Consider the following 23,639-nt stretch of genomic DNA (forward strand, 5'->3'; position numbering starts at 1 on the left):
AAATGTTTCTTGGTGTGGGGGCTGACTTTTTTCTTCTACCTTCATTCTAGACTCTCAATGAATTCTCAGTTTAGGTTGCATTGCTGAAGAATCTCTATTGTTTCCTCACCTCATCTGCCCTTTAGGTGACAATTTGTTTGACCTTGGTCTTCAGGTACCTTTTACCTTGAGACATAGTGCACATGGCAAACCAAGATTGCCTTATATTTATGGTTAATTAGCTTCTGGATCTCCTGGTCATTCCTGATAAAAGCCAACTGATTTTTTTTCTAGATGTTAATTAAGGTTAGTTTCAAAGATCTTGGCAGCTCCAGTTTTTTGGCAAAGAAGACCGATCTTTGTGGAGCCATTGGTGCTGATGTTCTTGTGGTAAAGCATCTACTGACACAATTGTTGCAAGCCAAGTCGATGGAGATAACAGACCAGGTCAGATGATGGCCAGTTCTATGTTGTCAGGTGTCAAGTTATGCATGACAGACATTAAATTTCGGAGACATTAAATTTAGGTAATTGGTAGAAGGTGGAGCAATTTTTTCAAACAGGAAGTGATGGCCACTTGGAACCCATTGAGTAGTAAAGACAGAATCTGTAAGTTCATTTAAAAATAGTACCCAAATATATGGAGACACAAAAGATAGCAGATGATGGAATCTGAAGAAAAAGCAGGAGGAACTCAGTAGGTCAGGTAGCATCTTTGGAGAGAAAGGGATGGTCAACATTCCAGGTCGAGACTCTGCAGCAGGAGTGTAAGTAAAAAGGGGAGAAAGACAGTAATGAAGACGGAGAGAAGTGAGACAGGAGCTGGTAAGCAACAAGGTGAGGGAGGGAAGATTGAAAATAATAACAAAGGCTTGGAGGCATTGTGGAGATGACAAAGGACAGCAGATTTTGGAATCTGATGGGAAAGGAAAGTGATGAGTGGAACCAGAGGAGGGAAAAATTGTAATGCAAGCACACTGAATTACTGGAGGAACTCAGCCGGTCTTGCAGGATCCATTGGAGCTAAAGATATATTGCTGAAGTTTTGGGCCTGAGCCCTTCTTCAAGGAATAGGGGGAAAAAAATAAGCAAAAACAGGAAATCTCAGAATCGAGAGAGAATTGGCGGAAGCGGAGTCCAAACCAACAAAGGATGGTAATTGGATATGATAAGGGAAGAATTAATTTTGGCTGTGTGGGAGGAAATAGAGGGAAAAGGGAGAGAGACAGAGGTAGGGAGATGTGATGGGGAAGAAGTGGGATGGGGAAGGATTAACGAAAGCCAGAGAAGTTATTGTTAATGCTGTCTGGTTGGAGAGTGCCCAGATGGAAGATGAGGTGTTGTTCCTCCAATTTACAGTGGTCTCAGTCTGGCAGTATTCAGAAAGACATGTCAGCAAGGGAGTGGGACGGGGAATTTAAATGAGTGGCCACTGAGAGATCCACTCTATTGCAGCAGACAGACCCAAAGTGCTCATCAAGCAATCTCCCAGTCTCTCTGACGTAGAGTAGACACAAATGCAGTAGATGACCCCTGCAGATTTACAAAGGGAGGAGTACATGGTGATAGATAGACTGATGGGGCGGGGTAAAGAAACTGGTAACAGTGAGCTGGGGAAGGGCTGGAAAGAAGGTTGTGTGTGAGCGGACGAGGATGGATCAGCAGGAGAGAGAAAGGAAGAGAGGGAGTGTGGGTTACTTGAAATTGGAGAATTCAGGTTCCTGCCTTTGGGTTGTACACCACACAGGCAGAATATAAAATGCAATTCCCCTAATTTGCATTTGGCCTCCAAAAAAAAATTGGAGTTGGAATGGGGCGGAGAGTTAAAATGGGGTTGTGTTGCAGCTGGCAGAAATGACAAACACCTGGTTGTATGTTTGAATAGCTGTCACCAAGTGCTGGGATATAAGCTTAGCCAAAAGAGCAGATGTTTTTGTCTCCACAGACAGGATCAGTCTATACCATAAATTTCTATGAATCTGTGATTCCATGAGACCTTTCTGGTACATTGTGTTCAAAATGCAGTTGGAAATGGGAGTCAATGAGTATCAGTTGGACAGGAACATTTGGGTGAAAGGTCAAAAAAATTCAATTCACAGCGAAGTGCTCTTTGCATCTTACATATATTTATTTGTTTGTTTATTTATATTAATAGTTCCAGTCCATTGAGGATTAATCTGAACAGACAAGCAAATAGCATTAATTCTAAATCTTAATAGACAGTGTGAGGAAAAGACTCTATAGATGAATTGACTGCCCTGTTTAGTGTTTTTAGTCAAGAACCAGGCTTCCAATTCAGTTTATTATGAATGTTAAAGGGAAGATTTTTTTCTGTATTGCTATATATTTATTGTACATATTTTACTTCCACAAGCTGCTTTGCTGCTCAGGGAATTGGCACAGCAAATAATCTCTTAAACTGCAGCCTGATCTATCCATCCTTCTTCCTTCCTATGGATAAATGGCAGCAATATATCTAGTGAGCTGAAATACTGCCTGACCACTGAGTTCCTCTGGCATTTTATGCTCCAGTTTTCCAGTATCCGCAGTCATTTTTATTGCCTCTGTTAACCATTCATTCTTGATTTTAATGCACTTCTTTGAACGCTAATTGATATCTCTGCAGTTAATTGCCATCAAATTGTATAGGAGACAATATGACAATTAGACCTAGATTGAGGAATCAAATGGAGGCCAGGTGTGACAGTGTATTTAGAGGTGTTTGGGAGATAAATTAGGAAAGGTTTGTTAGAGCAGGCCATACACAAACAGGAGTTTTTGCAAGGGTGCTCAGACTCATGAAGGATTTTCATTTGAAAAAGGCAACATGTGCAACAACAGGCAGTAACAGCTTTGTCTTGAAAAGAGCATCTACTGTCTGGATGGTCATGTAATCTTTGCAAGCAGAGAGCAGAAAAAAAAGCAGGCTTTGCTCTCAGAGAGAAGGGAGTGAGAGAGAGAGAGAGAGGAGAGGCACAGACGTCGATTCCAGAGGGACAAGCTGGCAAGCTTTGGTAGACGGCCTGGTCAAAGGAGAGGACTGGCTGTCTGGCGTTTCCCTTGGAATAGGAGAAACAGAAAGGAACACTGTGGTGACCTGAAAGAAAGAGGTTATCATCTGGAGAACCCTGAGGGGGGCAAGTTTCGTCAACAAGATACTGATTAAAAAGGAATAAATTGTGGATGTCCTGGAACAAGAAAATCTCTCTATCTCTGAAAACCAACAAGAACTCTAATGAGTGGTAACCATTTCCCTGTTAAGCACAAAAGCCTGGTGAACTTTATTAATGTTAACTTCTATGCACAGTGCAATAATTGCCTGCAACCAGTGAGATTGGACTGTGAACCAAAGAACTTTGCTGAACTTGCACACACATACTCTTTGACTTAGAAGGGGGTTAAGTGAGTCAATGGAGTTAAGTTAAAGTGTGATTCTATTTTCATGTTCAAAGATAATTTAAAGCAACTTTTGTTTAAGTAACCCTTTGCCGTGGTGCATATCTATTGCTGCTGGGTTTTGGGGTCCTCTGCACTCGTAACACCATGAAAAAAGGGAGTGGTTGTGAGGGAGGCGAGGAGCAGACTTGGCAGAAGGTTCTTTGATAGTGGTTGGGTGGCAGCCTTAAGTGCAAATAGGTTGCAACAAAATACATGTGGATTGGGCCACAGTGGAGAGTCTATAGCCCCTTTTTCACTGGCACCCTGTCCCAGAAATTAACTGGAAATTTACTGGGACAGGGTCCATTGGAGAAGGAACACTGTCTGAATGCCAGTGTCAAATGACGTCTCTTAACACTGGGGATTAATTGCTTCTACTCCTACCCATATCCCCAGCATTTGTTGACACCGGTGCACTGATAAAACCAGCAGAAAAGGGACAGCAGAAAGTCACTCGCTTCCAATTGAAGGTCAAACACTCCAATCCCCGGGGATGAGTTGTGTTCAGTGAAAAAGAAATTAGAGTCCAAGTTAAGGGTGGTCCAGTATAAATGGCACAAAGGGCTTCCTATCCCAGGACTCTGCACAGCCAATTAACTGGGATGCCAGTAGAAAAAGGAGCAAATGTGTGAGAAATGTATTATATGTGTGCACCACGGTGTGGAGAGATGCTGTTTCATCTGTACAATCGGATCATAATGAACTTGAACTTCATACTTTCCCTTCCCAATGCGAGCCTATTCCATTAATAGAAGACTCGTATTCTAATCCTCTTTTACATCAGTGTTCACTTGCATAATCAGATGCAGTTGGTTTTTGAATTAATATAAAGTCAGGATTTTGTTTCTCTATTCTTGTTCTTGCTTCCAATGTTTCTGCTTCTTTTGCAAGCAAGCTCAGAATTGAAGCTGGTATGTTGCTTCAGAAGACATGGTCATCAATTTGTGTCCTCTAAATGGACTGGGATGAGGGGAAAAGGATTGTTATATTGATATAATTGATCCAAAATTGCCAAAAAAAAAAGACTGTGGTTCCATGCTTCTGAGATATCACAGTATATAGATTATAAACTCAATTGAATGGTTTACAAGTACTGAAAAAAGACAGAGGCTATTCTGTATGTGACCATTTCAGTTCAATGTAAGAGCAGCAGAATGGCACAGGAAGTGAATTGCAGTAGCATATTGAATATATCCAAATTGGGGCACCTCAGGGTGGCGTGCTCAGCCCACTACTGTTCATGTTGCTAACTCACGACTGCACTGCCAGGTTCAGCTCCAACAGCATCATCAAGTTTGTGGATAACACAACAGTAGTTGGCCTCATCAGCAACAATGATGAATCAGCTTAGAAAGAGGAGGTTGAGAGGCTTGTACAGTGCTGTAAGTGCAACAACCTGAGTCTCAACGTGGACAAGACAAAGGAGATGATTGTGGACTTCAGGTGGATGAAGGACCACTCCCCGCTACATATCAATGGCTCTGTGGTTGAAAGATTGAGGAGTACAAAGTTCCTTGGCATCGATTTAAAGGATGACCAATGAACCATCAACACTACCTCATTAATCAGGAAGGTGCAGCAACGCCTACACTTCCTTAAGGAGGTTGAAGAAGGAAAAGCTACTAGCCACCATCCTCACAGCATTCTACAGGAGCACAATAGGAGCTGGTGGCATCATAGTGTGGATTGGTAGCTGCAAAGCATCAGGTCAGAGGTTAGTACACAGGTTGAATAAAACTGCTGAAAAGATTGCTGGCGTCTCCCTTCCCTCTATCAAAGACATCTACAGAGAGTGGTGCTTAAAGAGGGTTCAGAGAATCATTAGGAACCTTACCATCTGTTATGTAAGGAACAAGTTCAACGGGTCTGAGAAGCAACAAGTCTGGATACAGATCAGTTGTAACAAAAGTTTTTATTTGCCTGCAAGGGAAATTCGTCACAGGAAATCACACTCACTCACACAGTTGAATTGGACTCAACGAAACAAGCAACAACTATACACTGTGCTCGATGCAAATATAATGTAGAGAAAGACACAACAACAGTACCCACCACCCCTCGACCCGGTGCAGGTACGGTACTAAGATTAGTTAACAAGAAAAATCACAATACAACGATGATTCGTTAGCATGGATCACAAAAAAACCCACCCATTACTGGCACACACCTTGTTATTGATTCTCTAGTGTCAACTCTGTCTCGCGACCTGGAGTGAAGCTCGGGTTTGTTCCTGAGGGCCTGACCAGCCTGGGTGCTGTGCCCCATGCTGGTCAGGCCCTGGTATACCCAAATTAGGGCAGGTGATTAACAGAGCCAGTAGCGAAATGTTTGTGTTTTTTTTTCTGAAAAGGGCGATTACAAGATGAGTGCTCAGCATGGGTGGTCTTGACCTTGATTGACAGATTTGGTGCCTTCCGATCGGATTCCTGCCAGAGAGGTCACATGACCCTCCACACTACGCTATGCAGCCCGCAGTATATTTGACACACTACCTTCAAGGAAGAAGTACAGGAGCATAAACACCAGGACTGCCAGGTTGGGTAACAGCTTCTTCCTGCAGGCGATAAGACTGATGAACAATTCTAGAAACCCAAAAATAATTTTTATTTATATTTATTTTGGATCACTATGTATATATGTAGTTATGTGCAGAGTGTACTGAATTTCTTTGTGTGTGCAATATGGTCCAGGGATGCACTATTTCATCAGATTGTATGTGTATATATACAACCAGATGTCAATAAGCTTGAACATAACAGTCAAGTTTCCTGGCTTCAATGTGTGCTGAAGTTTGCACATTCTCTCTTGGAGCTCATGCGATTTCCTCAGGCACTCCAGTTTCCTCCCACTTCCCAAAAATGTGTTGATTAATTAGCCACTGAAAATTACACCCAGTGGGTGGCAGGAGAATTTAGAATTGACGGGTAAGAGAGAAATACGGGGGAAGAGGCATCATAGAATTTCTCAGAGACCTGTCATAAGGCCCTTTCATACAGTCAAAAAACCCTGAGTATAAAGGCAGGGATTCTCCTCCTTTACATTGGGAGACTTCCCTCCATGAATGTGCCCTGGCTGGCTCCAAGGTGCTGACTGCAGTCCCTCTCGAGGGAAGGGTCAGCCTGCAACCCCTCTCCCTCCTTTACCCTGCCAGGCATGGACAGCTAGTGGGGGCCATCAGGGCAGGGGCAGATGGCGGAGGCCTTCAGGGCAGCAGAGGCTGGGCCATCAGTGGGTGACCAGGGTGGGCTGTGACAGCCCCACTGACCACTCTGGCCTCTGGTACCTCACTGGGCCACTTTGCCATTCGGAGCTACTCATTGGCACCAGCGGCTCAATTCACAGCAGAGCAATGGCTGGAGCAATGGAGCCATTCTGGGAAAAACAGAGCAGTTCCAGCTCTGTGAGGGAATTATGGGTAACAAAGTTGGCCCCAGCAGGCTTTTCTGGGCCTGCTATTATGTGGGGGCTGACTATGAAAAGGCCTATAGACTCATTCAAAGAGAAGAATAGTTTCCTTCCATGTTGCATGAAATTTTGGAAACCAATGAGAACCATTTTGTGGATGCCTTCTTTTTGATGTGAGATCATGGATGTGGTCGGCTGGTGTATTGGTTCATGATACAGTACCAGAGCACTGTGCTTGCAAAATGGGACTCCAGAGATAGCAAGGCAATTGTAGGAGGCAGCAACTCGAAGAGTCTGGGGCAGCAGACTTTTGGAGATGATAATGAGTTCATTGGCATACACATCAGTGTGATATGCATATGCCCAAAATTCTAACTTGCTCCTGCCAAACAGGTACTTTAAGAAAAACAGCTCCAATAATATACATGAAATTACAACACAGAAAAATATACTAAATATAAAAAATAATAAAAGATATAAAGATAATAAATATTTGCAATTACAGTAATGCAAGAAAAAATGTTTTTTGAATAGTGCAGATGGGTCTTTTCATGGTGACATTGTAATTCATGACGAGTGTAATAAGGGGAGCTTCAAGAGCCTGATAGCTGTAGAAAAAGAACTGCTTTTGAATCTAGAGGTGCTGGACCCAAGTCTTCTGTGCTTTCTTCCCGAAGGAAGCATGAGATGTTGTGACCAAGGTGATGGTGGTCCTTTATAACATTGGCTGCCTTCTTTATTAATGCCTCACTTATATCTCTTCAATGGATGGGAAGTTGCCATGGATGCCTGGCATTCACTTGTAGTCTGAATGTGAAATTGGGAGGACCACTCCCAATTTATGCATGTTATGCCTGGCTCCAGCATAACATAATTAATTTTGTTCATCTTGTCTTCAGGGATTGTTGGTTTGAATGCAGAGCATGTATGTAAGCTCACCACACCTGATTTAAAACTTCTCAAAGCACAAGTATGCTGGAAGAACTCATCAGGTCAATTAAACCTTCTGATGTACAGTGACCTCACAAGAGTTTCACTTTCAGCATATCCGCTTGGAATCCACATGGTGGTCTGATCCACTATGGGAAACAGCGGATGCCCAGTGCAGTAAGAGTGAATCTGCATGGCCTGCTATATTACCCCTCTCCACCCATTTAGATCAGCAGAGTGAAATTAAACTGAAGGTTTACAATACAATTCAATTCAATACAATTGCTGGCTGCCATCAAGCAAATGGGGCTGATCTTCCTTTGTGTTAAATTTATTATTCCTAGACCTGGAGGATACTATTGGCAAAGATGCAGTTTCTGTTGTGTCCCTCTGCTTCAGTTTTGCAGAACACCAGACCGAGCTCCTTGCAGTCCAATGTCAGCCTGTTGCACTAAAGGAAGGGCTTTGACCGGCAGTAGCATCCCACCTCCATGTTAGTCAAATGCCATAGCAGTAATTGTCATTGAATCTTTGTGAAGGTCTCTGACTTGGAACAGCTAATACAGCTCAGGAGCACCAAGTATTACTTAAATCAGGAAGCACAGAAAGTGCCGCCACAGGCTGAAGCCCACAATGGGACTGGAAATGGCAACTCTCATCAGGATCCTTCCCGACATCAGTTCTGTCATGAAAATGGTTTCAGCCCAATCTGCAGTCCTACTTTATAATGCAAGTATTACAATAACATGGGCACTTCACATAACAAGTTCCAATCAATCTGAAATTGGAAGTACAATGATTTTCAATGGGATGCTTCAACTGAACCATGCTGCATTGTGAGGTGGATCTATCTTTCTTGACAGTCAAACAATCTCAATGCTTCATCGTGTTCTTGCATGTCAAAGCAATATTGAGAGGTTAATCTGTGTCCTCTATTATCGAGTACTGGTACAGAATATTGACCAACAAACAAGAGAACCTAGAGTGACATCCTGAACCAGATAAGAGGCAGCCAAAAAACTTTGAGTGGTGAAGTAATATTTGAGGCAATCATATTTTATCGATATATCTATCAATTGTTAGTTGAAGTAGTTATATTCTGCAACATTGATCCTCTATTGATGCTGTGAGTTACAATATTGAATGTGACCCAATCTCCATTATGTTCAACTAAGAGGATTAGTTTACTGATACTAATTCTTTCATTTGTTAATTTTGGCCTGAATTTTGAAGGGAAATATCAGCAGGTCTGTAGGTAATATGATAGAATATTTGTGGATGTATTTGGGAGATAAATTGGTAAAATTAGAGTAGGTTATATACATACACACACTTTAAAACAGATCTTAGTTAAAATATTGAAGAATTCATATTCAGTGAATTTACAGAAACTATGGAGAATACTGTGCACATTTCACAAGTAAGTGCTAATTGAAATGACATCATTAAAGCAACAAGCTGATAAAAGGTCTTTGCAAAGGTTTTGAGAGAGTGCACAAAAAGGTCACTCCTGGGTTTTTGTTTATCTAAAGATGACAGCTTGACCAAGAAGACTAACTCCTGTTGTTTGCTGGAGAAGGTCAGGGGTTTTGTAAGTGAGAGAGTCACATGGGCTTTCTGGCAGTTAGAGAGAGAGAGAGACTGAACAGACAGTTGAAACAAGCAGGAGAAGCTTGTTGGAACTGAAACAGAAAAGCTCTAGAGTGGCGGATGGCTGGAAGTGCTATCTGTCTGAAGTTTCTTTTGGAATAAGTGGAACAGAAAGGAACTCTGTGATAGCCTGAAAGAAAGAGGTTATCATCTGGAGAACTCTGATGGACAAGTTTCATCAGCAAGACATTGAGGTGACTATGGTGGTACCTCATTTGTGGAAATCCTGGAACAACAAATCTCTCTCTACAAACCCTACGAGAACCTTCCTGAGCAGTAAACATTTACCTTTCGAGCACCAAAGCCTGGTGAACTTTATACATGTTAAATTCTCTGCACAATATAAGAATTGCCTGCAACCATAGAACCTAGAAGGATGAGAAGTGATATTGAACTGTGAACCAAAGAACTTTTTCTTACATTTACACACACATCACATACACATGTGCTTAGAATTAGAAGGGGGTTAAGTTAATAATAGAGAAGTTAAAGTTTGATTCTGTTTTCATGCTTAAAGATAATTTAAAACAATTTTTGTTTAAGTAACTACTTGTCTTGGTGAATGCCTATTGCTGTTGGGTTTTGAGGTCCTTTGGGCTCATAACAGAAAATATATATTTCTGTAGTTATTATGGATAAATGCTGAACCAAGCCATGAAAGACCCCAACAATGAAGACGCTGTTTACATCCGGTACCGCACGGATGGCAGTCTCTTCAATCTGAGGCGCCTGCAAGCTCACACCAAGACACAAGAGAAACTTGTCCGTGAACTACTCTTTGCAGATGATGCCGCTTTAGTTGCCCATTCAGAGCCAGCTCTTCAGCGCTTGACGTCCTGCTTTGCGGAAACTGCCAAAATGTTTGGCCTGGAAGTCAGCCTGAAGAAAACTGAGGTCCTCCATCAGCCAGCTCCCCACCATGACTACCAGCCCCCCCACATCTCCATCGGGCACACAAAACTCAAAACGGTCAACCAGTTTACCTATCTCGGCTGCACCATTTCATCAGATGCAAGGATCGACAATGAGATAGACAACAGACTCGCCAAGGCAAATAGCGCCTTTGGAAGACTACACAAAAGAGTCTGGAAAAACAACCAACTGAAAAACCTCACAAAGATAAGCGTATACAGAGCCGTTGTCATACCCACACTCCTGTTCGGCTCCGAATCATGGGTCCTCTACCGGCACCACCTACGGCTCCTAGAACGCTTCCACCAGCGTTGTCTCCGCTCCATCCTCAACATCCATTGGAGCGCTCACACCCCTAACGTCGAGGTACTCGAGATGGCAGAGGTCGACAGCATCGAGTCCACGCTGCTGAAGATCCAGCTGCGCTGGATGGGTCACGTCTCCAGAATGGAGGACCATCGCCTTCCCAAGATCGTATTATATGGCGAGCTCTCCACTGGCCACCGTGACAGAGGTGCACCAAAGAAAAGGTACAAGGACTGCCTAAAGAAATCTCTTGGTGCCTGCCACATTGACCACCGCCAGTGGGCTGATAACGCCTCAAACCGTGCATCTTGGCGCCTCACAGTTTGGCGGGCAGCAGCCTCCTTTGAAGAAGACCGCAGAGCCCACCTCACTGACAAAAGGCAAAGGAGGAAAAACCCAACACCCAACCCCAACCAACCAATTTTCCCTTGCAACCGCTGCAATCGTGTCTGCCTGTCCCGCATCGGACTGGTCAGCCACAAACGAGCCTGCAGCTGACGTGGACTTTTTACCCCCTCCATAAATCTTCGTCCGCGAAGCCAAGCCAAAGAAAGAAGATGGATAAATGCCAAGAAGTTTAGGATTCTCGTGATAAGAGGCAACTGTTGAATACTTGTGCAGTCGAAAATCCCAAACATGCAATAATCTATTTGTCTGGGAATTCCTAGCATTCTAATATTGAACTCCAAATAGAGAAATTCCCTGCCATATGGGGAATCAACTTAAGTAACCAACATCATATTAGTCTAAACCCAGGGACACATCTCGATTTATTCGACTGGAGAAAAATGGCTGCAAGGGACAAAGTGTAAATTTCTTTTTGCCTTGATTCAGCTGACTTAAATGATTTTATTTTTTTAAAGAGAATGTAGTTATTTATCGCATTTAGTTAGTATGTTAATTGAATATTTGATAATACCGCGTTGGTGGGGGTTTGAGTTCATAGAAAATGGTCTCCATTAGAATTTTCCATAATAATGATGAGTTCATTGTCTTACACATTGGACATTAAAATTCTTCCTTGCTGCAGCCAAATGATACTTCATAAAAAACAACAATAAGATCAGGTATATTAAATTAAATACAAAACATAGATCAATATTCACAGTGACTATAGTGCAAGAAAAAGTGGATCTTGAATAGTGCAGACAAGTATTAGTCTCATAATAAGGGGAAGTTTAAGAGTCTGATAGCCATTGGAAAGAAATGCCTCTTGAACGTAGAGGTGCTGGACTTTAGAAAAAGCCATATCATCTGTAAGTATATAATGAGAAACGCAAGTTGAAAAAAATATGAGGTTTATTTGTTGTCATTTCTCACTTAAAATCTGTGAGAGTGAATTTCATTCTATTTTTTAAATTTTTGTGCAGTGATTTGTCAATTCTGTTGTGGGGAGCTTCTGTCATCCAAACGGTAATAAAACACAAAAGTTTGCAGATACTGTGGTTGAAGTAAAAACACAATGCTAGAGGAACTCAGCTGGTCAAACAGTATACTTGATGTAGCAAAGATAAAGATATGTAACCAGCGTTTCAGGCATGAGGCCTTCATCAAAGTGTGGGCAGTGGTTCATAGGAATACAGTGAATGCAAGCTGTTGACTATCATCAATGAATTCTAGGCCATTATCTCCATCCTTGTCATTCGTGAAAAATCAAATAGAAACAAAGTTCAGCCACAAGGAAATGGCTGAAGCTGAGCCACAAGATGGTGGTGAAGAAGATGGGTGATCCAAAATGGAGACAGAGTTAGATATTAAGGCAACATCTGACATACAGGATGAAATAGGGCCTAAGGGTAGTGTGTCAAATACAGGAAGTAGGAGAAGCAAGTGGAGTTCTAGATCAGGCTCCAGTGTTTCAAGAAGTGCATCTACACAGGTAAGGATTTGGGCTAATATGGGGGCTCCTGAAGCAAAAAAAATCCTTCTAGATAAATTCAAAAGAAGGGGCAGTTAAAGAAGCAACAAGACCAGTTAAAGAGGCAAAAGGAGCAGCAATTGTTTCAAGATATATATGCCTTCGAAGAGCAGGAGAAGCAATTAAAGAGTCAGAAGGAGCAGTTAAAAAAGCAACAGGATCTGGTGGATCTGGCCACAAAAATTGCTGTTAACCAGGCCAGGTCAAAGGGCACTAGAAGGCTCAGTGCTACCTGGTGCTCAAAATAAATTATCTAAACCATCACAATTTGAGGAAGGTCAACAGAAAAAGAAAATATTTGAAACCAAGGCTGAGCCAGTGCTACTGTCACAAGGTGTGCTTGGTCCTGAACAAGACAGGTTAAAGCACGATGGTGCCAGATCTCAAACTCAATGATGACCCCATTGGACCAAGATGTGAGCCTAATGCCAACTTGCGAAACAGAATACCACTCGGTCCCGGCAGGTAATAGAAATCTGGGCGAACAAAGTAACGTATGCCTAGACATGACAAGATAAGATGAAATGGCTGCATTGTTAATTCAGTTACAGACTCTCTTCTCTGCCCAAGAGAAGGTTTTCAGTTTTTGATGATGACCCACTTGAATTGCAAGTGTTTATGAAAACTTTTAAATGCAGTATTGAAAGTGTCAAAGCTCAGAGGATTGTTTCTATTATTTGCAGTAGTTCATGAGTGGACAACCAAAAGATCTTGTAAAGAGTTGCCAACATATGGCTCATAATGAGGATTTGAACAGGCTAAGTCATTACTAAAGAAGCATTTTGGCATGAAGTATAAAATTTCTGCATCTTATGTTCCAAAGGCTCTTTCATGGTCTTCAATAAGACCAGATTTCGTGAAGGGTTTACAAGCTTCTGCCCTCTTTCTCAGAGGATGTTGCAATGTCATGACGAAGATTGGCCACCTTTGAGAGCTTGACGTACATATAATATGCTAATCATTGTAAATAAATTACCCATCCAGATGAGAGAACTATGGAGAAGTCAATTTGCTGAATACCAGAAAAGAAACTATGTGACAGCTACTTTTAAGGATTTGGTGAAGTTAGTTGAAGGGCCGGTGGCCATTGTCTCAGATCCAGTGCATGGAATTATCAAAGGTCCAAAGAAGTTGAGAAGTTGAAATTGTATCCTCAACCAAAATTTTCAAAAGTACATTTGCCTCCTCACTAACAGTGGCAGATAAAGAAATTACGGAAAAGGATGCCTGTTGTGAAGAAGTTGTTCTGTAATGATAAGCATAATTTGGAAAAGTGTGCACGGTTAGAAAAGAAGACGCATAGTGAGAAAAATCGCTTTTTTGAAGGAAAATGGAGTATGTTTCGGCTTCTGTGTAAAGGGCACATCAGCAAAAACTGCAAAAAGTAACTCAGCTGCGACATATGTAGTCGAAAACATCCCAAAATGCTACACATCTTTCAGGAAAGGAAAACGGAAAAGGAATGAAAAAGAAGCAATTGAAAATAGTGCTATAGCCTCAGTATGAACAAATGCTCTTAATGGAGCCAGAGAGAATCACTGCAATCTTTTGATCGTATATGTGCAGGTTAAGGCCAAGAAAGGAAGTGCAAACTTGTGTATTTCTTGACCCAGGAAGCTCTGCGTCATTTTACACCGTGGGGCTAATGATAATAAGCTTAATCTTCAAGGAGGAAGTTCAGATCAAGATAAATATATTGAAACCAACATTGTTTTGGGCCTTGAGATCACTGGACTGGATACTAACAATTTTTGTGGCCTCTTAAGACCTGTAATAATTTTCTTCCCTAAGGTCACTATATAAATACTGTAAGATCCCAATGTGTGAGCCAACCCTTTGTGAATATTATTTTTATCTTTATCGTTTTTTTCTATATTTTTTTCATATAACTATATGTTATACCTGTTTCTATTATATTTTATTGGGGGGGGGTATAAGAGGGAGGGCAAAGGGGGGGGGGTTAAATCATCACTGTAATTTCAAATCTAAACAAATTTTGCTTGTGTAAAAGTATATAATTACATGGATGGAAAATTTTAAATAAAATATTTTAAAAAGTAACAATTTTTGTGAACTACCAGGCATATACACTTAGAAAACTATGCCCTGTGCATAAAAGAAACGTCCCACATAAAAACAACATTGAAGCATGGACTCATTTGAAAAAAGTTCATTAACACAAATTCAACTCTAAGATTAGGTTGTTAATTGGTTTAGATATACCAAAGGATCTGGAACCACTAGATATGATAGAATGTGGGTATGGACCTTACGCAGTCAAAACTGGTTGGATGATTAATGGACCATTGGGAGAAAGAAAAGAGGTTCAAAATCAGTTGACTGTAAGTGTCAACAAGATATCATTTGTTAAGCGTAATAGGCTATGGGAGCAGCAGTTCAAGAATGACTTTCCTGAGAGCCTCAGGGATGACCAAGAACCTTCAAAGATAGACCAGCAGTTCTTGGAATCAGTGTCAAAATCTGCCAAGCTGATTAATGATCATTATTCCACTGAATTCCCTTTTTATTAAAATAAAAGGGAAATATGCATGCCTGATAATAGAAGTGTTATCGAACAATGAACTCTGAATTTAAAGAGAAGCTTCAAGAAAGATTCTTTCTTTTATTCAGACTACACCAAATCCGTGTCTGATATGATATCCAAAGGATATGCATCGAAAGTTCCAGATAATATCTTGGGACGCAGTGATGGCAGTAAATGGTACTTAACACACCATGGGGTTTGCATTCACAGAAGAAGAAAACTTTGTGTGGTGTTTGATTGTGGCAAGCACAGCACCCTCATGCCCGATGCCCCGCGAAGGATGCCGTGTGCTCAGGATGTAGTAAGCGAAAGCACTGGGTGAAGGCCTGTAGGGCCAAGGGGAACCCAAAGAGAGTGACTGCATGTGCGACCCCTCCCCCGAATCTGCATTTGACCTGTGCCCGAGTCCCAAAGTGCCAGCCCCAGCCTCTCCATGCTGCTCACCATTAGCATCTTGCTGTTCCTCATGGAGAGATCCACTATCGGAAGTAAAGCATCGCGGGAAGCAACAGCAGCCATCTTGCCTGCCTGTGGGCCAAGAGGAGAGAGTCGACATCGACATGGGGAGCAACGTGGCTTCTGGAGCACTGGCATCAGTTGTCCTGGATCAGGCAATACCTCACCAATATGGGCTCTCTCTTAAGTTCTAAAAATAAATTGGATAGATAAATGGATGGGAGAGGTCTGAAGGGTTATGACTGGGTACAGCTCAATGGGACTAGTGGAATAATATTTCAGCATGGACTATAAAGGCCAAATGGCCTGTTTTCTGTGGTGTAGTGTTCTATGGTTCAGTGTAACTGCAGTATAGCATTTTTGTCTTTTGAACTGTTTATTCTTAATGAAGTGTATTAGTTAGGCATTGCAAGAGTAAGTCTCAAGTAATCGTAAAATATACTTATCACCATCTACCAATCGCCAACGGCGCCATATACCAGGGGTTTTACTCTATTTAAATTGTGCAAGATTGAAACATGCTGTGATGCTGGGGGGAACTTGGGAGTGCTTGTCCATGGGTGTACCTCAAGGGTGTTGCTTAGCCCACTGCTCTACTCATTATACGCCCATGACTGTGTGGCCAGGTACAATTCTAATACTATCTACAAGTTTCCCAATGACACCACAGTTGTTGGCAGAATCACAAAAAGCAATGAGGAAGCAAACAGGAGGGAGATAGATCAGATCGTTGAATGGTGTAACGACAACAACCTTGCACTCAATGTCAGTAAAATCAAGGAGATCTTGTGGACTTCAGAAGGAAGTCAGAGGAACACGACCCAGTCCTCATTGAAGGCTCAGTAGTGGAGATGGTCAAGAACTTCAACATATCCAAGGATCTGTCCTGGTACCTCCACGTTGATGGAATCACAAAGAAGGCTCGCCTGCGGCTATACTTTGTGAGGTGTCTGAGGAGATTCGGTATGTAAACTCTCATAAACTTCTACAGGTGTACCGTGGAGAGCATTCTGGCTGGTGATATCACTGCCTGGTACAGAGGCTCCAACTCTCAGGACAAGAAAAAACTCCAGAGGATTGTTATCTCAGCCTGCAACATCACTGGCACCAGACTTCACTCCATGGAGGACATTGACATGAGATGTCTTAAAAAAGTAGCCTCTATCCTCAAAGATACCCACCATCCAGGCCATACACTCTTCACTCTGCTACCATCAGGAAAAAGATACAAGAGCCTAAAGATGAGCACTCAGCGGCACAAGGTCAGCTTTTTTCCTGCTGCCATCAGATTCCTAAATAATCAATGAACCAAAGACACTGCCTTACTTTTAGTGCTCTATTATTTTTATTTTTATAGTAATGTCATGGTTAGAAATGAATGTTTGCACTATGATGCAGTCACAAAACACCAAATTTCATGACCTGTTCATGATGATAAATCCTGATTCTGAATTATAAAAGGTTCATTTTCATGTGCAAAAGATTATCAAGAAGATAAATGACATGTTGGCCTTCATTACTAGAGGGATTAAATTTAAGAGTAGGAAAGTTCTGTTGCACTGTATAGGGTACTGGTGAGACCCCATCTGGGACATTGTTTGCACCTCGAGTTGTCTTACTTGAGAAAAGTTATACTGGGTATGGAGGCAGGGCAGAGGAGATTCACCATGTGAATTCCAGAGATGAAGGGAGGTTAGCTTATGAGGAGAGATTGAGTCATCTGGGACTGTTCTTGCTGGAATTGAGAAGAACAAGAGGGGATCTTGTTATTTCTACTGGTCATTAAAACTAGAACTTGAGGATATTGCCTCAAGTTTGGGGGAATAGATTTAGGATAAAGAAGTGAATGAACTGTTTTCCCAGTGAGTCGTGAATCTATTGAATTTTCTGTCCAAGGAATTCAGTAGAGACTGTCTCAGTAAATACATTTAAGATGCATTTGGATATGTTTTTTTACTAGTAGGGTAATTAAGGGTTATGGGAATAAGGCAGGTAGGTGGAGATCTTCCCTCTGGTCAGATCAGCCATGAGCTTATTGAATAGTGGAGCAGGCTCGTAAGGCCTGATGGCCAACTCCTGCCCCTATTTCTTATTGTGTTTTATAATTAACACAGCTAAATTTAACTCACAGCTGCACCTGATGACCTATGCTGTTCTGCTCATTTTTTGTTGACCTTTGCAATCATTGTCCATCTCCATTGGGCGAGCAGTTGTTTCCCTTGAAAAATTGGTGAGGTATTCCCATTCACCACCTCAAAGCAAGATGAAACAGTCTTCTCTCTGGGCATTGCTTCCCTGGTCTTCATTGTCCTGTTTTGGAATCTGCATAAATAACATCAGGATTGCCGGAATTTTTTACAGAAATAAAGGGAGGCATCGTTGTTTTTTTGCTTTCATAATGTCCAGACCATATGATCATTCAGGAATCTCAATTAGTGCTTTACCACCTCTATGGTGTTTACATCATTGGTTTTCACCCTTTTTCTTTCCACTCACATAGGTGCTCTGAGGTTAGTAAGGGATTAGTAAAGTGGTATTTGAGAGGATAGAGAGCTTGAGAATCACTGGTTTATTTTCCTACATCCCTTTTCCTCTCTCAATATTCACCTCTCCGAGAAGAAAATAAGCTGGTAAGTTCAATTATTGTATTAACAATTAGCTTATTAACAACAGTAAATATTATGTTGAGCAACAATTTAATAATTGAAATCTATTCAAAACAGATGTTTAAACAAAGTCACAGGTATTCACTACTATGCAAAAGTAAAGGTATTGTTAAAGAATGTCATGGCTGCAGGATCACTATTTTAGTGTAGCTATCTCTAATCATGTGCCTCATGTTGTTTCTTTCAGATCACTCGACCAATCCTTCACAGTGCTCAATGCTCAGAACACCCCCTCCTCCAACGTCACATCCCCATTCTCTAAATCGCCCGCATGCCTCTTCAGTGAACTCATTGAACAGGGGGAACTTCACGACGCGCAGTAATCCCAGCCCTAGTCCAGCTGATCTCCCTCCCCCTCCGGAACCACCACCCACCATACAGGAGCCTGCTCATGTGCAGGACAACTGGCTCCTCAACAGTAACATCCCACTGGAGACGAGGTAGGCTGGTAAACTTGCCCCCCATACTGTTGAAAACCATGCAATGAAAATATTTAAGCAGCATGAAATCTTTCCTTATTACATTTTTTACAATCTGTTTAAATTGCTGTTTAAAAGTAGCAGAATATAATTGTATCTTTGACTGATGCACAGTATGGCGATAATGACCTGGAGTTTCCACAAGGGATGCAGTCAGAATAAAGTTCAAGGAATGCACTGGACATTATGCTGATTTTGCAAAGTGAAAATCAAGTTTCCATACAGACTCATTGACATAAACTCTGCCATAAGCAACCTTATTGATTGTAATTGATTATTGTTTAAACATGGTTTGTTGGATGTGAAGATGACCATTAATTAAAATAACCTGATTTAAAATGAAAATATTTTCCTGTAATTGCTGAATCTGACCAGCCTCCCAATCAGTACTTTGAATTTGAACTTAATTTCATGGATATTAAAATAATTTAAAATAACCAGAGTGAGATTTTAATTAACTGATGGCCACATACATGCAACTGTTGGTTATTAATGATGGATTAATGAGACTGACAATCTTTGCGCCTATAATTCTGGTGAAGGGTGATAAACATCTCTAAATTGGTGATAATTCACCCTGATGATCTAATGGTGTGGCCAAAGATAAAGCAGTGTGAAAATGGGCAGAAGCTTCAACATGAATGGTAATGTTCTTTGGTTTCAAATTCAGCAACATTTTTCATTTCTTTAATCGATTTAATTCTATTGGCATTTGGGCAGAAACCATACAGAGACTCCAGGTGGTGGGTCTAGGCTTCATCCATATAAAGTAATATTTTCCTAACCATTTTACATTGTACCTTAAAACAATTAAAATGCTAAATATCATAATTTAAATAGGACATCAGTAATTTCTCTGCCACTTCTGTTCCTATCATAGCACTGATGTCTGCGTTTAATTTTTCTGCCATTTTGCTGGTTTTGATTTTTGCTCTCTCCATTCACTATTTTATTCATATGGCAGCTCATTGGCTTCATTCATATTTCCATCTGAATGTAGAAATGTAGCAAAGCAGACATTCCTTGAGAGTTTGCAGGACAACCTAATTGAGATGGACGTTTTTACCTCTGCTCGACATGAAGGTGTTTACAGTGATGGGTATGTGATGTTTCTTGCTGGGTATGATGACTTCTTTACTCAGTTCTTCCTGTCTTAGAGTTGAAAATTCAAATTACAAAGGCTTGCTTCAAAAGTTTGCAGTCTGTCTTTCTAGTAGCCACTAATAAATTCCCAGTATTTTATTCTTTTATCAAAAGCATTAGCTTGTGTGATTTTTTTTTCTGTGAGCTGATTAGTTGTCTTCAGAGCATTTCTATATTTTACAGATTTATTCTGGTTAGTTGCATTAAGAGACATTTTATGTTTTATATATTTATTTATTTATTTTCCGTAATAGATATAAGGAACTGAAATTATCTGTGTTCTAACTCTGGACCTGGCAAGAACTGATAATGATATTATATATCTAATTATAAATTTGAGAGCATCATGAGAAAAATCTTGAAGTTAACTAACACTTTAAAATTTTATTTGAGTTTATAACCTAATTTTACTGACATTATCTATTTTCTATAATTATGTTTGAAGAGTTCCAAAATCCAAATTGGTACATAACTAAACTCTGATGAAACAGTTATTCATTAAACCAAATCCTGACTAAATCAGATATTAAATAAAATCACAAAAAGCAATATACCAAAAAACCCAGAGATCTTCCTCCTAAGTACTATAAGAGACAAAGAATTTGGACTCGATTTGGATGGAGCACGAAAAAGATTTGTTAGGATAGCCCTAGCTGTAGCAAAAAAAATGTATTATGTCAACCTGGAAATTAGATAACTTGAGAATACAACAATGGTACATAGAAATGAATAAATGTATTCCATTAGAAAAAATAACATAATTTAAGAAATAATATTACAATATTCGAACAAATATGGGAGCCATACATGAAAGACAATAGAGAAATCCTACCATGGACTTCCACCACCTAAAATGACAGAAGGAGAAGATAATGAAAAGAACTGACTCAGTAAAATTTCTTGTTTATTTTTATTAAGTGACAACATTGTTTAACGGGTTTAATGTATCTTATAGATTGAACTTTAAATAAATGGGAAAGGGAGGGAGGGAAGGGAGGGGGGAAAGGGAGGGAGAAAACGACACTATATATTTAAGAAGAAAAATGTCTGTATGTATCTTGGTCAATATGGTTTATAGTGTGAAAAATTAAAAAATTTTAAAAAATGTCTAAAAAGCTTCTAAAAACTAATGAAACTGCAGACTATATAGCACTTGTAAAGCACTCAGGCTTTACCCCTGTGGGTTTATGACATTTCCTGAGCCCTTAAACTAAGTTATAGTTTTCTCTTATGTGTCCATTTGAAGCCTGTTGCGAATTTTTTTGGTCTTTTGCAGACACTTCCCACTGATCTTTACATATTTGAAATTTCTGATTCTTTTGAAAGCATTTTTTCATAAATACTGCAATTCCTCAATGTGCTACACTTTTAATGGTCAGTGGCATGCACTGCCACTTGTGTTTAACTTTACACTAAATTCATTTGACATGGGAGAATGTGTACAGCTTTAATTTGACTTCTGCTCCAGTCATTCTGCAACTAATTATAATTTTACATCTGAAATTTACTACAGTATTTGCATTTAGTCATATCATTAATGCAATAATGCCGAATTAACTTTGAAGCTGAAGTGGTGATTCAAGTTGTAATACTCACACTTCCCTTTTAGATTCCACCCTACTATAATCAAAGGAAACAAATTCTTACAAGATAATTTTTTTTTCATTTGATTATGTTCCCAATCACTAATTTTCTGCTTTGTTCGTTTGTAGAAGGATATGTCATGTGTCTCTAATGCATTTCAATTTTATGTAAAATTTGTTATTACTAAAACTACTCCAAAATCTCTGCCAAGAAGTACAGGGACATTTCCTCCTTCAAATGGTACAGGACTTGTTAAAGGCAGTCGTTCACTATCAGCTTCCCAACAGCAATTATGAATAGATCATAAACATTGGCTTTAAAGTAGCATACAAGTTAAAAAAAATTTAATCAATGCTTCTTTGTCTCTTGGACAATCTTGTCCTGAATTAAGGAATAAGCTGTAGGAACTTCCCATCGAGTAATTATATGCCTGTTCTAGTGGACTTAAGGAGTTTCTGTTCTTCAAGTTCAAGTTTATTAACATGAAACACTGCCACACATCACAAGGCCTTTTGCCCACGATGTTGTGCCAAGCTATTCAAAAAAACTAAACCCTCCCAACCTCATAACCTTCTAATTTCCTTACATCCATGTGTCTAAGAGACTTTTAAATGTCCCTATTGTACTCGCCTTCTCCACCAACCCTGGCAATGCTTTTCAGGCATCCACTGCTCTCTGCATTTTTTTAAATATACCCTTAACATCTCCCCTAAACTTGCCTCCCCTCACTATGTACAGATGTCACCTGACGTTCACTGCTCTCCCCAAGGAGAAAGGCGCTAGCTGTCTACCCAATCTATTTGTTTCATATTCTGTAGACCTCTATAAAGTCACCTCTCATTCATCTTCGCTCCCATTAGACACATTCTCCAATCCAGGCAACATCCTGATAAATCTACTCTCCACTCTCTCCATAGCCTTCACATCCTCCCTGTAATGAAACAACTTGAATTGAATACAATATTCCAAGTGTAGTATAACCAGAGTTTTAAAGAGCTACAACTTTACCTCTCGACTCTTGAATTCAATCCCCTGAGTAATGAAATGATGTGCTATCAATAACTCAAAGACTAGAGTTATAGAACAAAAGGCTTTAAGGTCATCCTGTGCTGTGACCCAGGCTTTCTAGGGAGGGGTTATGGAGTTGGAGCCTTTATACAGGTTTGAGAGGGAGGAGCCATGGGTGCATTCTCAGAACGAGGTGGAGCCTTACAAACAAGTGTACAGAAGTTCACCACATTCACCTCTTTTTTAAAATTTTGTCCAGCGGAGTGACGTGGGGCACAAAGTCTTACTGGTTAAGTCTGTCCGTTGTGACCGGTGGAGAACTTGTTGCTGTGCTGTAGCTGTGGCCATTGTTGAGTCCTGAACCTCCAGTGGTGTGTCGACCTGCTGGGACCATGTCGACTCGACCGGAGTGACTGGAGCGGGGTGGGTTTAGGGAGCAATAGTATGTAACGTGCATCTCTGGAAGGAGGGGGTGCTGTTTCATGGGTATGCTCCTTGGGTGCCCCTGCACATGCGAAGTCCTGCATGAAGACAGTTTCCTCGCGCCATCCAGGTAGGCTACGTATACATGTTGGTGGTTTGCATGAAGGAGCTGGACCCTTTCGACCAGTGGGCCAGTTTTATGGCCCCTCACATGTTTCTGTAGCAGGATTGGCCCTGGGGACGTCAACCAGGATGCCAGGGTGGTCCCTGATGCGGACTTCCTGGGGAAAAAGAAAATTCAATTGTGAGGGATAGTATTGGTGGCAGTACACAACAGCATGGAGCACCTCGAGAGGGACCTCCTGCCAGTGAGACACAGGCAGCCCCCTGGACTTAAGGAAAAGGAGGATGGCCTTCCACACGATGACGTTCTCCCTCTCCACCTGACCGGTGGGGGGGGGGGGGGTGTTATAACTTGTGGTCCTGCTGGTTAAGATACCTCTGGCCATCAGTTCATAACTCATGAACAAAGTCCCCGGTCGTTGTGGATGTATGGCGGGTAACTGAACAGGGTAAACAAGTTGCGCAGTGCCCTGATGACCATGGTGGTGATCATGTCTGGGCAGGGGATGGCAAAAGGGGAATGTGAATACTCATCGATGAGCATGAGTAAATACACACTGCAGTTAGTGGAAGGAAGGGTTCCCTTGAAATCCATATCCACGCATTCAAAAGACCATGGAGCTTTTACCGGGTGCATCTTACGGGTTGGTAGAAGTGAGGTTTGTACTCCCCGC

The 23,639-nt window shown here is 41.0% G+C and overlaps 1 protein-coding gene across 1 annotated transcript in view; it reads left to right on the forward strand.

Annotated features, from left to right (window-relative positions):
• Nucleotides 1-23,639, forward strand: part of LOC138740058 (teneurin-4-like) — a 393,122-nt gene that overhangs the window by 148,226 nt on the left and 221,257 nt on the right. Inside the window, exons 3-4 of the mRNA XM_069892490.1 lie at nt 18,393-18,645; nt 19,685-19,783. Coding sequence (XP_069748591.1) covers nt 18,393-18,645; nt 19,685-19,783 — 352 coding nt within the window. The remainder of the gene's footprint in view (nt 1-18,392; nt 18,646-19,684; nt 19,784-23,639) is intronic.

Source organism: Narcine bancroftii, chromosome 7 (assembly GCF_036971445.1).
Source record: "Narcine bancroftii isolate sNarBan1 chromosome 7, sNarBan1.hap1, whole genome shotgun sequence".
NCBI lineage: Eukaryota > Metazoa > Chordata > Chondrichthyes > Torpediniformes > Narcinidae > Narcine > Narcine bancroftii.